This window comes from Mytilus californianus, unplaced genomic scaffold (assembly GCF_021869535.1).
Source record: "Mytilus californianus isolate M0D057914Y unplaced genomic scaffold, xbMytCali1.0.p SCAF_6, whole genome shotgun sequence".
Taxonomy (NCBI): domain Eukaryota; kingdom Metazoa; phylum Mollusca; class Bivalvia; order Mytilida; family Mytilidae; genus Mytilus; species Mytilus californianus.
The window spans coordinates 15096409-15111601 of NW_026262712.1; the positions used below are offsets into that span (position 1 = coordinate 15096409).

The window sequence follows — 15193 nt, forward strand, 5'->3', positions numbered from 1 at the left end:
TACAGTCAGTTTAAACTGAGCTGTGAATTTTCCAATATAAGTCGCATTATGCTCAGATAGGATTTGTTTTACTACAAATTGACCAAGGATTAAGAATAAAGCAAAACAAAAGACTTCTGATAAACTTTTTTGTCTCTTTAGATGTCAGACCACCAATTCACTCCCTCCAATTTATAACGTATGTAAAAGTAGCTCTTCTTTGACACAAAATAGTGCTTTTGATGTCATTGTTTACTTAAACTAATCAATAAATTTGCAGAAATAAAACTTTTGGTGTTTATATTTATATTGTACCATAACTTTAGTGTGCTTGGAATGATTTATTGTAAACTTTACATAATTGTTGGAATTGGTGAAAGTAAGAGTGCAGAGTTATTGTACTTTTATCGACAGATTAATAAAAGGACTTTTTGACATCTCATGCACTAGCTGTAGTATGCTTAGACCAATTTATTACAAACTTTACAGTTTTGGCCATTTGTGAATCAAGACTTGCTTTTGAAAAGTTTCTGGTTTGCTGTTTCAGAGTTATGGGACTTTTAACAGTCATATTTGACCTAATATTTATATGTCTAAAGATATCCTTTGACTAGATCATTCAAAATATAGTATTTTATGTAAAAATTAAAATGCATAATTCAGGTGTATCATCAGGGGTTTTTCTATGTATTTTGGGAAAAAGGACCCTGGGCAGTTTGGGGAATTTTTGACACGATTTTCAATGAAATTGGGAAAACAGAAAAATAACCGGATGAGAGTTTTAGTGTGTACAGTTCATTAGAAATTATCTTTTTTTTGTGAATATAAAGTAAGAAATTACATGATTGCCATTCATTTCTTCATTTTGTTTATTGTTTTCTTTTTGGACTTGGTGAGCTGCCCTCTGGAGGGGCCACTTCTTATATACAAGGTGATCGGACGTGCTGCTGGAATAGGTCACACTTTCCAGCTTGAAAATATGTGAAAAGGTGGGGAAAACTATCAGAAATACATGCTTAGGTCAATAAAGTTCCAAATACTTGTATATGAAAAGCCCTGTCATTTTTTCACAGCCGAAAGTCTGGCCGTAAGTCAACATTACATACAGAAACTAAACCTTAAATATTCAATTTTTCCAGCACACTACACGAAACCAAACCAATATGGGAAAAGGTTACATTTTTACCTACGCAATATATGAAAAGGTATACATTTTTAAGATCTAAATTATATGAAAAGGGTGGGGTAACAGAACCCCAGCGACACCCCCTATCAATTAAGTATTGAAGTGCCCCCCCACCGCGCCAGGAGCTGCCAGTACTGAATGATCTTCAGATTGAGAATTGGACTTTGTTTAAAAAGAATTTCCCTTTGTTTGACTTGAATTTGGGAATTTTTCCTGCTGAAATTGGGGAAAATGTAGGAGTTTTGCCATTGGGAATGGGTCCTAATACCGAACCTAAGTGGAATGCTAGAAAAATCCATGATCATGCGCTCTAGGCGAAGCTGCTTTGTATATATTTGAAAAAAAAAATAATTCACACACACACACAAAAAATAACAAAGATTGCATACATTTGTCAAAAAAACATAAAAGAAAAAAATTTTAATACTGAAACTTATGTGATACAGTGTAGTGGTAAAATCTATATTTAAATGCATGTTTGGTAAAAATGAATTAACACACAAAAAAATACAAATAAAGTACTTGATATTTTTCATTTGCTTACAGATTCAAGTATTTATTTTCTTCCTTTTCATTTCCTTCAGGTTCAAGTATTTACTTTTCTTCTTTTTCATTTGCTTACAGGGGCCTCGGTGGCCGAGTGGTCTAAGTAGTTACTACTGTAATCACTAGCCAGTCAACACTGAGGTTGTGAGTTCGAACCCCGCTCGTGCAGGTGCACTCGACTCCAATCTTAATTGACTAAGATTGTCAGTTTTCCTATCGAAGGTCAGTGGTTTTCTCCGGGCACTCCGGCTTCCTCCACCAATAAAAACTGGCCGCCATGTAATAGCCCAAAAGTGGCGTTAAAATTCCAAAAATTAAAATCAAATCATTTGCTTACAGGTTCAAGTATTTACTTTTCTACTTTTTCATTTGCTTACAGGTTCAAGTATTTACTTTTCTACTATTTCATTTGCTTACAGGTTCAAGTATTTACTTTTCTACTTTTTCATTTGCTTACAGGTTCAAGTATTTACTTTTCTACTTTTTCATTTGTTTACAGGTTCAAGTATTTACTTTTCTACTTTTTCTTTTGCTTACAGGTTCAAGTATTTACTTTTCTACTTTTTCTTTTGCTTACAGGTTCAAGTATTTACTTTTCTACTTTTTCTTTTGCTTACAAGTTTAAGTATTTACTTTTCTTCTTTTTCAGATGATGTGTGGAAATGCTTGTAAATGTGAAAAGATGTCCCGTTGTATATCATTGACATGTTTTGGTAAATTCCTTCACACTGTAATAGCCGGATGGGATGATTCAGAATGTGTTAGAACATTTGACATACTTAACAGTCATACCGCTGTCAACAAAAATGTTAAAATGATTGTCAACTCGAAACCAGGTATTGAAGATAGTTTTAATACGACCGTCGTATATTGGTATGACGTTGACATCGTCATCGTCCGAAGACACAATGGTTTTCGCACTCTAACTTTAGTTTAAGTGAATGGATCTCTATGAAATTTTACCATAAGGTTCAATACCACAAAAGGAAGGTTGGGATTGGTTTTGGGGATTATGGTACCAACAGTTAAGGAATTTGGGGCCAAAAATAAGCATTTTTGTAACTTCCAGACATAAATTATGTGTTAGTGTATGCATCTCTCTGACATTGTACCACAAGGTTCCATATCACAAAGGGAATGCTGGGATTGATTTTGGGGATAATTGCCTCAAAATTTTAGGAATTAGGGGCCAAAAAAGGGGCAAAAAACAAGCATTTTTCTAGTTTCATGATAATCAATTGTGTGTAAGTGTATAGATCTTTCTAAAATTGTACTTCAAGGTTCCATATCACAAAGGAAAAGCTGGAATTGAGTTTGGGGGTAATTACCCAAAATGTTAAGGAATAAGGGGCCAAAAATAAGCATTTTTCTATTTTCCAGACAATAACTTGTGTTCAAGGGTATGGATCTCTCTGAAATTGTACTGCAAGGTACCATACCACAAAGGGAAGGCTGGGATTGATTTTGGGGGTAATTGCCTCAGAATTTTAGGAATTAGGGGCCAAAAACAAGCATTTTTCTAGTTTCAGGACAATAACTTGTGTGTAAGTGTATGGATCTATATGAAATTGTACTACAAGGTTCCATATCACGAAGGGAAAGCTGGGTTTGAGTTTGGTGGTAATTGCCTTAAACGTTTAGGAATTTGGGGCCAAAAAGGGGCCAAAAAACAAGCATTTTTCTAGTTTCCTGACAATAACTTGTGTTCAAGTGTATGGATCTCTCTGAAATTGTACAGCAAGGTACCATACCACAAAGGGAAGGCTGGGATTGAGTTTGGGGGTGATGAATCATAAGGGGTTCAAAAAATTTGGGGGAGGGATTTTTTTTCTGTTTTTCCTTTTTTTTTCTTTAAAAATTTCCATTTTAAATTGGTTATTTCTGATTTAGATATAAAAGCAAATAATAATGATATGGTTTGAATAGGTAAATTAAAAAATTTTAAGTTCTTAGACCACATTCATTCTGTGTCAGAAACCTATGCTGTGTCAAATATTTAATCACAATCCAAATTCAGTGCTGTATCAAGCTTGAATGTTGTGTCCATACTTGCCCCAACAGTTCATGGTTCGACCTCTGCAGTCGTATCAAGCTGCGCCCAGCGGAGCATTTTATTATCATTGTAAACATGACAAGTAATAAATCTCATGGTAAGGACTGTCCCATAAAAACATACATGGGACCCAGGGAAGGCAACTTGAATTTACCCCTATGGCTGGGTGTGAAATATAATATTATTGGTCATATAAGTTTAAAATGTATATCTCCAAATTGCTATGGGGGTTTACTCTATTTTCAAAGTTCTTTCCCTGGGTACTAGGTATTTTTTAAATGGAACAATCTGACAGAGATATAGTTTAGTTTGCACATCTCTTATTTGAAACATCCTCTTTCTTCAGTTTTATGATACCTCATGCTACATGCCAGCACTCTAACAATAAATAAAAAACAACATAACATAGTTGTGATTATAATGAAGTAATATTCTTAGCAATACTGTTACTCTTATCAACATATGGGGAAAGAAGATTCCACAAAGCAGCTGCCGTTCTGGGGAATGATTTGCCATGTGAACTACAAAACATACATTCTGTGAACACTGAAAAACTGGAAAACTCATTTGTTCAGACATGCTTTTTCATAGTTTTTAAGATATTTCTACCTCATATTGTAATTTTTGAATTTTTAACTAAATATTTTTGAATTTTAACTCATTTTTATTTGTACGGTTTTATTGTCTTTTTATTTAACCATGCTCATTTTTTTAAATTTTGTTGTTAATCAGTAAATTTTAATAGCTTATATGCATTATATTTAAAATCAGATTTTTATAAATTTTAACATCTCTTTATCATCTTTTAAAAGTTATTAGTGATTGTTTCTCATATGCTAAATTTTTGTCATGGGCTTTCATATTCTATTGTAAATAAATATTGTATATGTGAATTGATATATGTTGTAAAGCGCTTAGGGTAATTTTTATATATGTTAAAAATACTGTATAATAATAATCAATATTCAGTATCAGAATATTTTTAGTCAGTCCCAAAGAACAACTTAGTGATTAGATAAATTGTCCACATGCCTCATGACATAAAAATTGCCATTGTCATGTTGAACGTCTGTAACTTAATGTTAAGAGTAAAATAAGAATGACATTGCAATGCCACAACATACATTGTCCAAGATATAAGACGTTACAGAAAAATATTTTGACAGGAATGCAGCCTTGGTGATGTTTTAAATATTTTTGGGGAAAAGACATTTTGCATTTAGTATTTTTTCTAAATTTACCTTTAATTTCTAAATTTAGCATTTAATCAGATTATTTTTTAAAAATTCTAGTCTTAGAATATAGCCATTTCATGTATATTACCAAGATTGGTGTAATTTGCAGAATGAATTTAAAATTTATTGTATTTATTTCCAGGTTTACATAGCAGATGTGAGTATGAAATCAGATGTTACTTTAGGAGAATATTTTTAGACCACTGTCAATCTATAAATGAAAGAGCTTTCTGGTTGACAAGAATCTTGAAGCCCTGGCCAATGGTTCACCAGTCTAGATTATTATACATTCTGTATGGCCCAACATTAGAAGGTAAGTAAAAGTTCATTTGTTATTACTCTGTATAGAATAAGAATAGTGTTTTCACTGTTGATAGGACTTTATACTGAATCCATTGGAAAATGTATTTGAACATGAATATTCTGAATTGAGCCAGGATATAATGAACGGAATTCATTTATTGCAAAAGCTCTTTCCCAAAATTTATTTCTAATAATCTAAAATCATAATTTGAAGCAATTTTTGTTTCCAACTGTGGATCAAACATTGGTAATAAATAAAGGAGTCAAGGAATTTTTGTGTGTGATCCTGTTAAATATTGGACACTTCTTATTTAATTTATACAGATGTTAGAACTAATCTTCATCTGTAAGTGTCCTACATACTTTTATCATCAAGGTTGATTTTATAGGTGGAAATGTTTGCTGATTAAAGTAATAAAATAGTTAATTAAGAAAATAAAATAATGAACAGTATATGTTGTTATAGTTAACATACTATAATATATTTCAAGCTTGCATATATGGCAAAATTAAACATTATATTTACCAGCATGCATCTGTAGTCCTCCAAAGAATTTTAATTGACGATATTTTTTTTTTAATTTCAGAGGAAATATTATGGTATGAGTTGTGTGAGAATACACCAATTGATTCAGAACAGTCAGCCAAACATTTCGGAGAGTTAGCTAATGCCTTACAGATCTTACATTGTCACCCTAAAGAATGGTCAGAAGACAATATAATAAGTGTTCTAGATGAACTCACAAGTGAGTCTTATGTTAAAAAAAAGGACAATCGTCAGCAATGAAGACATCTCATTCAAGTTGCATATATTGCAACAGTAAATAAAATTATTGACGAAAAACCAGTTAATTATAAAAATATCAAATGATTCAGTCATATTTCATTTATAGAAGGAATTTCAAAAATATGACAAAGGGAGATAATTTATTACTTACCGTAGAAAGAGTTGTATAGTCCGCGGTTTTATTCTCCAAAATTGGACCTTCCAGACGGGGTGCGGACTATAGAGTACAATAAGTAAGAAATAAGAGAAAAATTTCAATTTCGCGGTCGAGGTGGTTTGTTTACGTTCCGCCATCTTTGTTGTTTCTATTGTAGAGGGCGCTCTTATCATTTTTCAAACTAATAATTTTAACTCATCCATATTAATAAGTTATTTCTATTCAATATCAAATTAATACTGATAAATATAAAAACTAAACCTTTCATTACAAATTTCTCGTTTCTTTTCAATGCATTGGTTGAAATAAACTGGTATCTGCTCTATTGAAACGATACAAACATAGTGAAAAAGACAACCGTAAACCAGCTTAGAATTTGTAAACTACAAAACTAAATCGGTTATTGTTCGTTCCGTTTTGGTGTTTCATACTGACTAATATGGTTTGTATTAGCTTAAGACCCTTCAAACATTAATGTGATAGATATATTAAAGACTGTTTTACAAAAGGATGGAACTGTTTTACTTTCAAAGTCGTATTATAGTGATATCTGTTATGTACGGATTTCGACTTTCACCGGTTAATTTCTTCTTTTACACGTGCTTTTTAAACTTCCTGTTTAAACATACACAAGTTTCTCAATTGTTTTTTAAGTGAATTAAACTTATTTAACAATCATGATGCGTTCTAGAATCATTAACAAGCAGTTTCAGCTTCTGTTTGATGATGGAAAACAGGTTTTTCCAAGAAAATACCGCAAACGACCGCACAGGATTTGAAATTACCGGAGTTTCATTAGACCTTTTCTAACAGTTACAAAAAGTTTTTTTACCTAAAATTTAGTGGGGAGAAGGGGGTGCGGACTATGTACCACTGCGAACTATACAAGCCTTTCTACGGTAGGGCTTTTTCAGAATTAATTGAATTGGGGGGGGGGGGGGGTTTGAAAGGTATTTTTATTAAAATTCCATGGATAAAAGTTATTTTAGACAGATAGACTTAATAGTAATATGAAATAATCAATTAAAATTTTATGCATGGCAGGGCTAGGTAAAAAGTGCTCTCCAACTCCCCAATACATTTATTTCTGGAAAAGCTGTTAGTAATACAATACATTGTAATTGTGGTAATATTCATTGCTTTCAATACTTCATTATTAAATTATAAATATAAAACAAATTTTGGGGTTATTTTAATAGGAGCAAATGAATAAACCATGAAATAAGTTTATACTCTCAAAATAACAAATTTTTCTCCAACCACAAAAATTGATTTGTATGAAAATAAATGAATCCAGAGAACCATCAAAGTATTTCTGAAATAACATGTTTTAGATGATTTATTTGTAAGTGAAATTGTCCTTGTACTTTTTCAGGTTCACCAGATGAGTGGCTTGCAGAGAATGTTGCACACCTGTTGATATTATGTGGTGATGTGATAACATCAAAAATGTTGATCAGTAAAGCAATTAATGGTAGAATAATGGAACTGTCCAGCATAACAACATCCTTCTGTGTGGTAGGTACCGGCTAATGTTGGTGTATACTTATACCCCTGCTTCAAGGGAGGGTATATACCATGGGCCAGTTTACTACTGTTCGTCCCTCTGTACATGACACATTTCTGTTGCAATTTTCTCACAGTTACAAGTCATAGCTTCTTGATAAATGTTATACAGTTTCATCTGGTTATGCATTTCTATGGAACAAGTTTTCAGTTCTTTAATGTTCTACTGCCTGTTTGCAGTAAACGATTAAAACGTGTATCTTAAAATGTCATGCATGCATATGAAATTTGTTTTCACATATTTCTTTGCAACAAGTTGTAGCTTCTTGATATACGGCACCATGCTTCATCTAATTATTTTATTACCTCTAACTTCCTGTTAGCCAAAAAACTTGTATCTTTACAATGTAATGCACAAATATGGAAAAAAAATCACATTTTTCTCACCAACTACTTTTGTATTTCCTACAAAATAGAGTGAACAATATAGAGTAGGGGTATAATCAGTTCACAGTACACCTTGTTTGTCTTGTGTCCCAGAAAGCTTCACATTTGTGAAAAAGGAAGCCTTTGGTTAATTAGAAAGGTTCTCACTTCAATTTTACCCAGTTTAAAGAGTAAAATGGATAGAGGTAAAACAAAAAAAAATATCATACCGATTAAAAAAAGGTAGAACTGGGGAAAATATTTCAGTGTAATTTAAAAGTTAAAATGATATGAATAAATATCATAATCCATACAATATCATAACTCCAACTGCCAATAATGCATCTGAGGATACATGTATATTTTATTTTTTTATTTTTTTTGGGGGGAGGGGTTGAAAAACCAATGATGAGTCATAAATCTATGTTTTTGCTTTTTATTGCACTCCAAGTATTTTAATCCTTATCACAAAACAAAATCAGAAGATGTTTAAGTCATCAATGATTTTTTTGTGAATGTTGTATAAATTCATTATCTTGTTATGTGCTTGTTATTATTTTTCAGGTGTGTGTAAAGAACAGTTTTAGTCTTTCATATGTCATGACTATGATTCAGAATATCTTGGATGCCATGGACAGTGGGAAGAAGAGGCTTCAGTTCTTCAACAGTGTGATGGATATGTTTAGAGAACTCATCCTAGACATGCATGAATTTTCAGATCCAGGTATGGAATTAAAATTTTCTTCAGATCCTTCAATTTCATCAGTTTTGTCTGGCCTGCAAAGATAGTCCTGGAAGTGGAACTTAGGTGTGGTATTTCAGTGGGCAGTGTCAACAATTGTTAAAGAAGATTAATTCTATACTAGGATTCCTGTCCCTTATCAGTATAAATGCTTTAATTGTCTGTTGATGAGGCCAATAAAAATAAATTGATATATTATTTTCATCCCCATTTTAAAATGCTAACAATATCTGGTACTGGTAACCTTACAATTATTTTCATTACTTGAAATTTTCTTGATGTGAAGTTGTTCGATGCATTCATTATACTGTTAAGAACAGTATATGTATTAAGCACAAAATGTTGACCAACATATAACTAGATTAACTCCAAAACTGTACTTATTTGGTTGACCCAAAAAAACTACACCTAACTCAAGAAAATCATTAAACAACTTCTTTTGGTTCAGTTCATGTTTCATGTTTGGAATATACATAGCTTTTTTGCATCTTGTATGAATCCTAACCCTAGTATTTTCAACACAGTTATGTTTTTCACCTATGTCCACTCTGTACTCTTTATACTTGTTTTTTTTTCTCAAACCAATGTGCCTTTGAGAAAGCATGCATTGGCTGAGAGGTGTATCAGTCTGATGTGGATGGATGGTATAGTCACTGCAAATTAGCTTGCAGAACCCGATGCTCCTGAAGCAGTGCATTTGATAGATACTACAGATCATAGTGCATGAATCAAAAGAAAATTGATGCAAGTAGTCTAAAAGAGGGCATTCTACCTCATTTTTGCTTTTTACGTACAATGAGTTTCTAAAGAAAGAATAATGGTTGTCAATTAGAAATATTATTTAAGAATTTGAAAATAATTTTAAAAAGTATGCAGAATTCTCTGTATATATAAGCTATTTTTATTACTCTTACAATTGAGGAACACATTATGGAAAGGTTTCAGAGGAATTAAAAATTGAACAATTAAATCCTCCCACCCACTCTATTTTTCACCCAATGTAGATGAAAAGGGGAAAAAAAATGAACTTGGCCTTGTAACCATGCATCCTCTCTCTCTCACTATTATTTTCAATCACCATTAAATGCACATTTCATTTCATAGGAAAATTTGATAATGTAATGAATTATTGGAATCGTTTGTTGTTATATTATGTCAGGTCCAAAAGATTTTTTTGTTTTATATAAAAAAGAAGATATGGTATGATTGCCAATGAGACAACTCTCTACAAGAGACCAAATGACACAAGAATTAACAACTTTAGGTCACCGTACTGCCTTTAACAATGAGCAAAGCCCATACTGCATAGCCAGCTATAAAAGGCCCCGATATGACAAATGTAAAACAATAGACCAGTTTCACATAACGCTGATCTCGAAATCCTATGCGCGTTTGAGTTTAAATCCCGCGATAATTAACGATATACGTGACAGGGGGCTACATCAAATTGACTCTAATATTTAGCAACACAATAATAAATCAACTAATAATACTCATCTCCCTCTCATGATGTATGCTTGAGATCATCTATGTTTAAGATATTAATAATCGTTTATTTGATTAACAAATTTAAAATAAAAAGATGTGGTATGATTGCAAACGAGACAACTATCCACCAGACCCAAATAACAGATGAAAGCAACTATATATCACCATACAGCCCTCGACAATGAAAAAATCCATACCGAATAGTAAGCTCTAAAAGGTCCTGACACAAAACAATTCAAACCTGAAAATAAGTCATCTTGTTGTTAACAGTTGTGTTTTAATATTAGTAAAATGGTTTTTAAAAAAGTATTAATCTTGTAATTGCTTTCTTTTGCCTACTGCGCTATGTACATTGCAGTATATCAGTTTGATTTTTCTTGAAAAGAGAAAAGTATTAGATAAAAAGAAAATACATTTAATATCAGTTCTGTTCCAGTATCAATTCGAAGTTTTTTTGAAATATTTTTTTGCATCTTCGGCTTGTGACATGCATGTAAAGGGGTTACGGCCTACATATAGATTAAGTATCATAGACTTGAACTTTTAATTTTCTTTAAAAAAATACACATTACTATTATGGTGACTTTTACGTGAAATTTTATGGGTACAAGGACAAGTTACCGGCATTACTAAATAATCGAAATTTCCACTAATAGTAGCATGGAAGTGTTAACCAAAATTGATAGAATTTGTCCTTATATCCTTTGTCAAAGATGTAGTATATATTGTGATATATGTTAAAAATATGAAAAACACAATGATAGGTCACCGAGTTTTGTTTTTAAGCTACAGGCTGTAAAAATATGAAACATTTTGTATGGACTATACAGAGAAAAATTTTAAGGTATCATCATATGAATATTTGAAGGTAAAATGAATGATAGAATATCAAAATAAAATGTGGGAAGATATAGCTCTTATAAAATTCTTTCAGAATACCAACAGAAAATATTGACATGTAGTAGACAGGGCCTCGGAACCGTGTTGAAGACCGTACTGTGACCTATAATTGTTAACTTCTTATACATTGTGACGTGGATTGAGAGTTGTCTCATTGGCACTCATACCACATCCTCTTATTTGAATGTACATTCGTTTCAAATATTTCTGCGTCAGTGATATTTTAAACGGCCATGATAATGAAGAGAGATATCAAAGCAGTTTTAAAATACGTATTAGAAATACAGGTTTATCTTTAATTTCAAACATCAGACTATAATACAATGCATTCAATACCATTTTAATTTCTAAGCTATGTTCATGATCATCTTCTTCTATGCAGAGGTTCAGTCCCAGCAACCAGAGTAATTTTCTACATATTTTCAACTTTATCATTTTTCATGTCATTAAAATTAATTGAATATCCTATATTTACCACGCTTTGCCATAAAAAAGATCAAATTGCTGAATAACCCCCTCTTAAATTATTAAAATATTACCAGTGGCATTAAGGTCCGTACTGGCTATGATAAATAAGAATAAATTAGGTACTAGGGTTAACATTTTTAAATATCTGTATAAGGGGATGACCATTTGATTTTTAGGGGGGGGGGGTTAGAAAATTATTATTCTAGTAGGAGTTAAAAATAAATAAGTATGACCAGGCAGGATGGAAAAGAATAATCTGCAGGATGCAGGAAATAATTGTGTACAAAAGTTGAATAAATCAATCAAATAGTCGCCCTTTATCAGTAACTGTATGTATGGATAAGGGTACGTTTTTATCAATTGTCACCTGGTGAGATTGTACAAGGTAAAACGAGGATTCCACATGGCTAAGGTGTTAATTGACTTCTTAATTTATGACCTAATACTATGTAGATGAAGTGAGCCCCGCTTATTTATCTAATTTATTCTTCCCGTTAAGTGAACGACCTTGGCGTGAATTTGTGACAATTAAAGGTACAATTAAAGCCAGACGGCATATCAGATCGTATATTACCGCAACCAACAACACAGCAGTAGTCCGTTTTAAAATCTTTAAATGTGTTAATAATTAAAGTTGTCTCGTCAATATAATTTTTATATTTTGATTCAAATGATGCTCATGTTGCTTTGACACGCAAACATTTAATCAGATGATTTTTTTTCCAAGTCTGCATGGTCACTGCTTATCAACCGTTAGCCCCCAGTTGATGAACTCTCGGAAATTATCGCGTGATTTCATAGTTTGGCTAATTAGATTAGACATGCACAGTTAAATGTGAAACTGGTGTATTCAAATGAGAAAACTAACGGCCTAATTTATGTACAAAATGATGAACAAAAAACAAATATGTAACACAGCAACAAATGACAACCACTGAATTACAGGCTCCTGGTTTACAGTATTTTCTGGGATAGTGGCAGTTTCAACATGGAGGTTGAAAATATCACATATATTTTTCTAAGCATCTTTCTCAGAGCGGATTTCAACAAATGCAATGATTTGGTCTGTTTTTATTCGTAGAGGAAGTCAGAGAGAACCACCACCCTAGGCAGGGAAACTGAAAATCCTAGTCAATTAAGATTGGAGTCGAACGCATTTCCTAGGTAGATTACCTAAGGTAGATTAGAATAAAAAAATCACCATGTGCAGGGTTCAAACTCACAACCTCAGTATTGACAGGCTTATTACACAGTAGATGAACTACTGAAACCACTAGCCCACTGAGGCTCCTTATATGATATATAATGAATTCATAGTAGTTGCCATATTTGTTCATACACCATTTCCTGCTATTAAAGATATTTGATAAATATGACAAACAGGATTCCTAAATCTCACAATTACTTTTGAGACAGTAATGTTTATGATTGATATTTATTCTTTTTGTTCAGAAGATACACATGGCAATGATATGTACTACATGGTGACTGCCTTGGCAGAATTTACAAAGAAAATAATCCAGCTAGCTTACAAGAACTCTATCACATTGTAAAGGAAGTCCAGATACAAATATAGTGAATGGAATACGGTTTCTTTAACCAGCCAAGATACAAAGAGAATTCTCTACCAGATTTGGAAGAGATTTGACAAGGGAAAACTTTCTTGCACTGGGAAACAAGAAGAGTTGATTCATTTTTATTTGAAAATGAAAATATATCGAGTACAAAACATACAACTAAAAGTTCGCTATGTGAATTGTATCTTCTCTGATGAGTTTATATAATTAGAGGAATAGGAATAAGAATCCATATCTACAAAGAGTTGTTTAACAAAGAAGAGGTCTGATAGTACAAATCAAGGTTTATGTTGCTGCCATGTCACTGGAAAGTCAATAAAATAGATCACAATGAACTAATCTAATATCTTTTCATACCTGTCAACTTTTGAAAATGTCCATGGGGGATTTTAAGCACAAGAGGACCTGATGCTCCTCTTATATTGTCATAAGTGTTCTTAATCTACTACTATACTGTTTGTATGAGTATTTGTGTGCTTAAATACCCTTTTAACTCATTTGAATGACTGTTTTGAGGTCTTCAGTTTATGTAATAAAGAATTTCAAAAAGTCAACACCTCTAATGGGGGATATCCCCCATAGATCGGGATAGTTGGCAGGTCTGTCTTTTTCACTAATTGACCCAATAAGTTTTTATTGTAGAGAGTATTATCTTTTCCCCTTTAATATTTTGAAAATGTATGATGAAAAAAAATAATTTAGAAAAACTTTGCTTTATATATATTCATATCCATGTTTAAAAAAAAAAAGAGTGAATATTTTGTCACCTTTTTAGATATTCAAAAGTTGAAAAGGATGACTGACATACCATATATACCATATAATATATTTCTTTTACTAAAAATAATAAGTGAAATAGTTTGGATAATACTGTGAAATTTTACAAGAAGAAATGTTTTTGATCTTAATATAATAATAATTTTTACTTAAGTAACCTTAATATGCGGATATTGCAACTACTTTTTATCTATTGTTTTTATATCTTTTCATAGTTACTTTTGAACACAAACATGATATTCTTAAACTACTGTTAAAGGTAATTATTACTTACAAATGTGGTAGGAACAATGTATGAAAATTATTTTACAATTTACAAGATTTTTAATCTTATTTTATATTGAATAGAACATATTTTCCATTGGATTCTAGATTCTGATTGGCCTTTCTTTGTAAAATTGAGAATCAAGATGGTGAAAAGTTTCATAAGGGGATAATAATATGTCCTTTACAAACAAATTTCACTAGATGATGATGTTGAATCTTATGGGATCTTGTTCTTTGTAACTACTGCTCTTATAAGTTCTAGCTCAACAGGAACATTGTATTAAAGCCTACCATTCAAAGAGTTGCTTATTAATGCCATTCACTTAATCATGTGATGTTAAAAGATTTTTTTATTGGATAAAACCTGTGTCTGACGACTAACAGGGTAGACAAATTATTCTATATGTATAATGCGACCAACTGGCACTTTAATAATATAAATGTTGATAGATCGTGGTTATTGCTGAAAATAAGCCTATAGAAATGACGGAAGGAATCAATAAACTGCATGTATAATATGATAAAATAACTAGGTCGTGCCACCATCTGTGTTTATTAGCAAAAAAAAGAATAGACAGAAATATAGTTGATGATATGTAATGTGCTGCTGATTTCTAGTTAGGAAATAAATGGTGAAAGGAATTGTCTTGGTTGTTTAAAAATTAAACAGTCTGTAATTAAGTATTTGTCACCTTTTTTTTCGACCAAAGTTAATATATTCAAAGATGCTTTCTTAACATCATGTGTTTTTAATTGGGTATATTTACTGACCTTCTCAGGCTGATGAGAGATATAG

General features: G+C 31.9%; 1 protein-coding gene across 1 annotated transcript in view; it reads left to right on the top strand.

Moving 5' to 3' along the window:
• Positions 1-14009, top strand: part of LOC127706882 (F-box only protein 47-like) — a 49197-nt gene extending 35188 nt beyond the window's left edge. The window contains exons 5-10 of the mRNA XM_052211615.1: positions 2361-2547; positions 5142-5312; positions 5890-6048; positions 7622-7764; positions 8743-8902; positions 13229-14009. Coding sequence (XP_052067575.1) covers positions 2361-2547; positions 5142-5312; positions 5890-6048; positions 7622-7764; positions 8743-8902; positions 13229-13329 — 921 coding nt within the window. The 3' untranslated portion in view covers positions 13330-14009. The remainder of the gene's footprint in view (positions 1-2360; positions 2548-5141; positions 5313-5889; positions 6049-7621; positions 7765-8742; positions 8903-13228) is intronic.
• The last annotated feature ends 1184 nt before the right edge of the window (positions 14010-15193 follow it).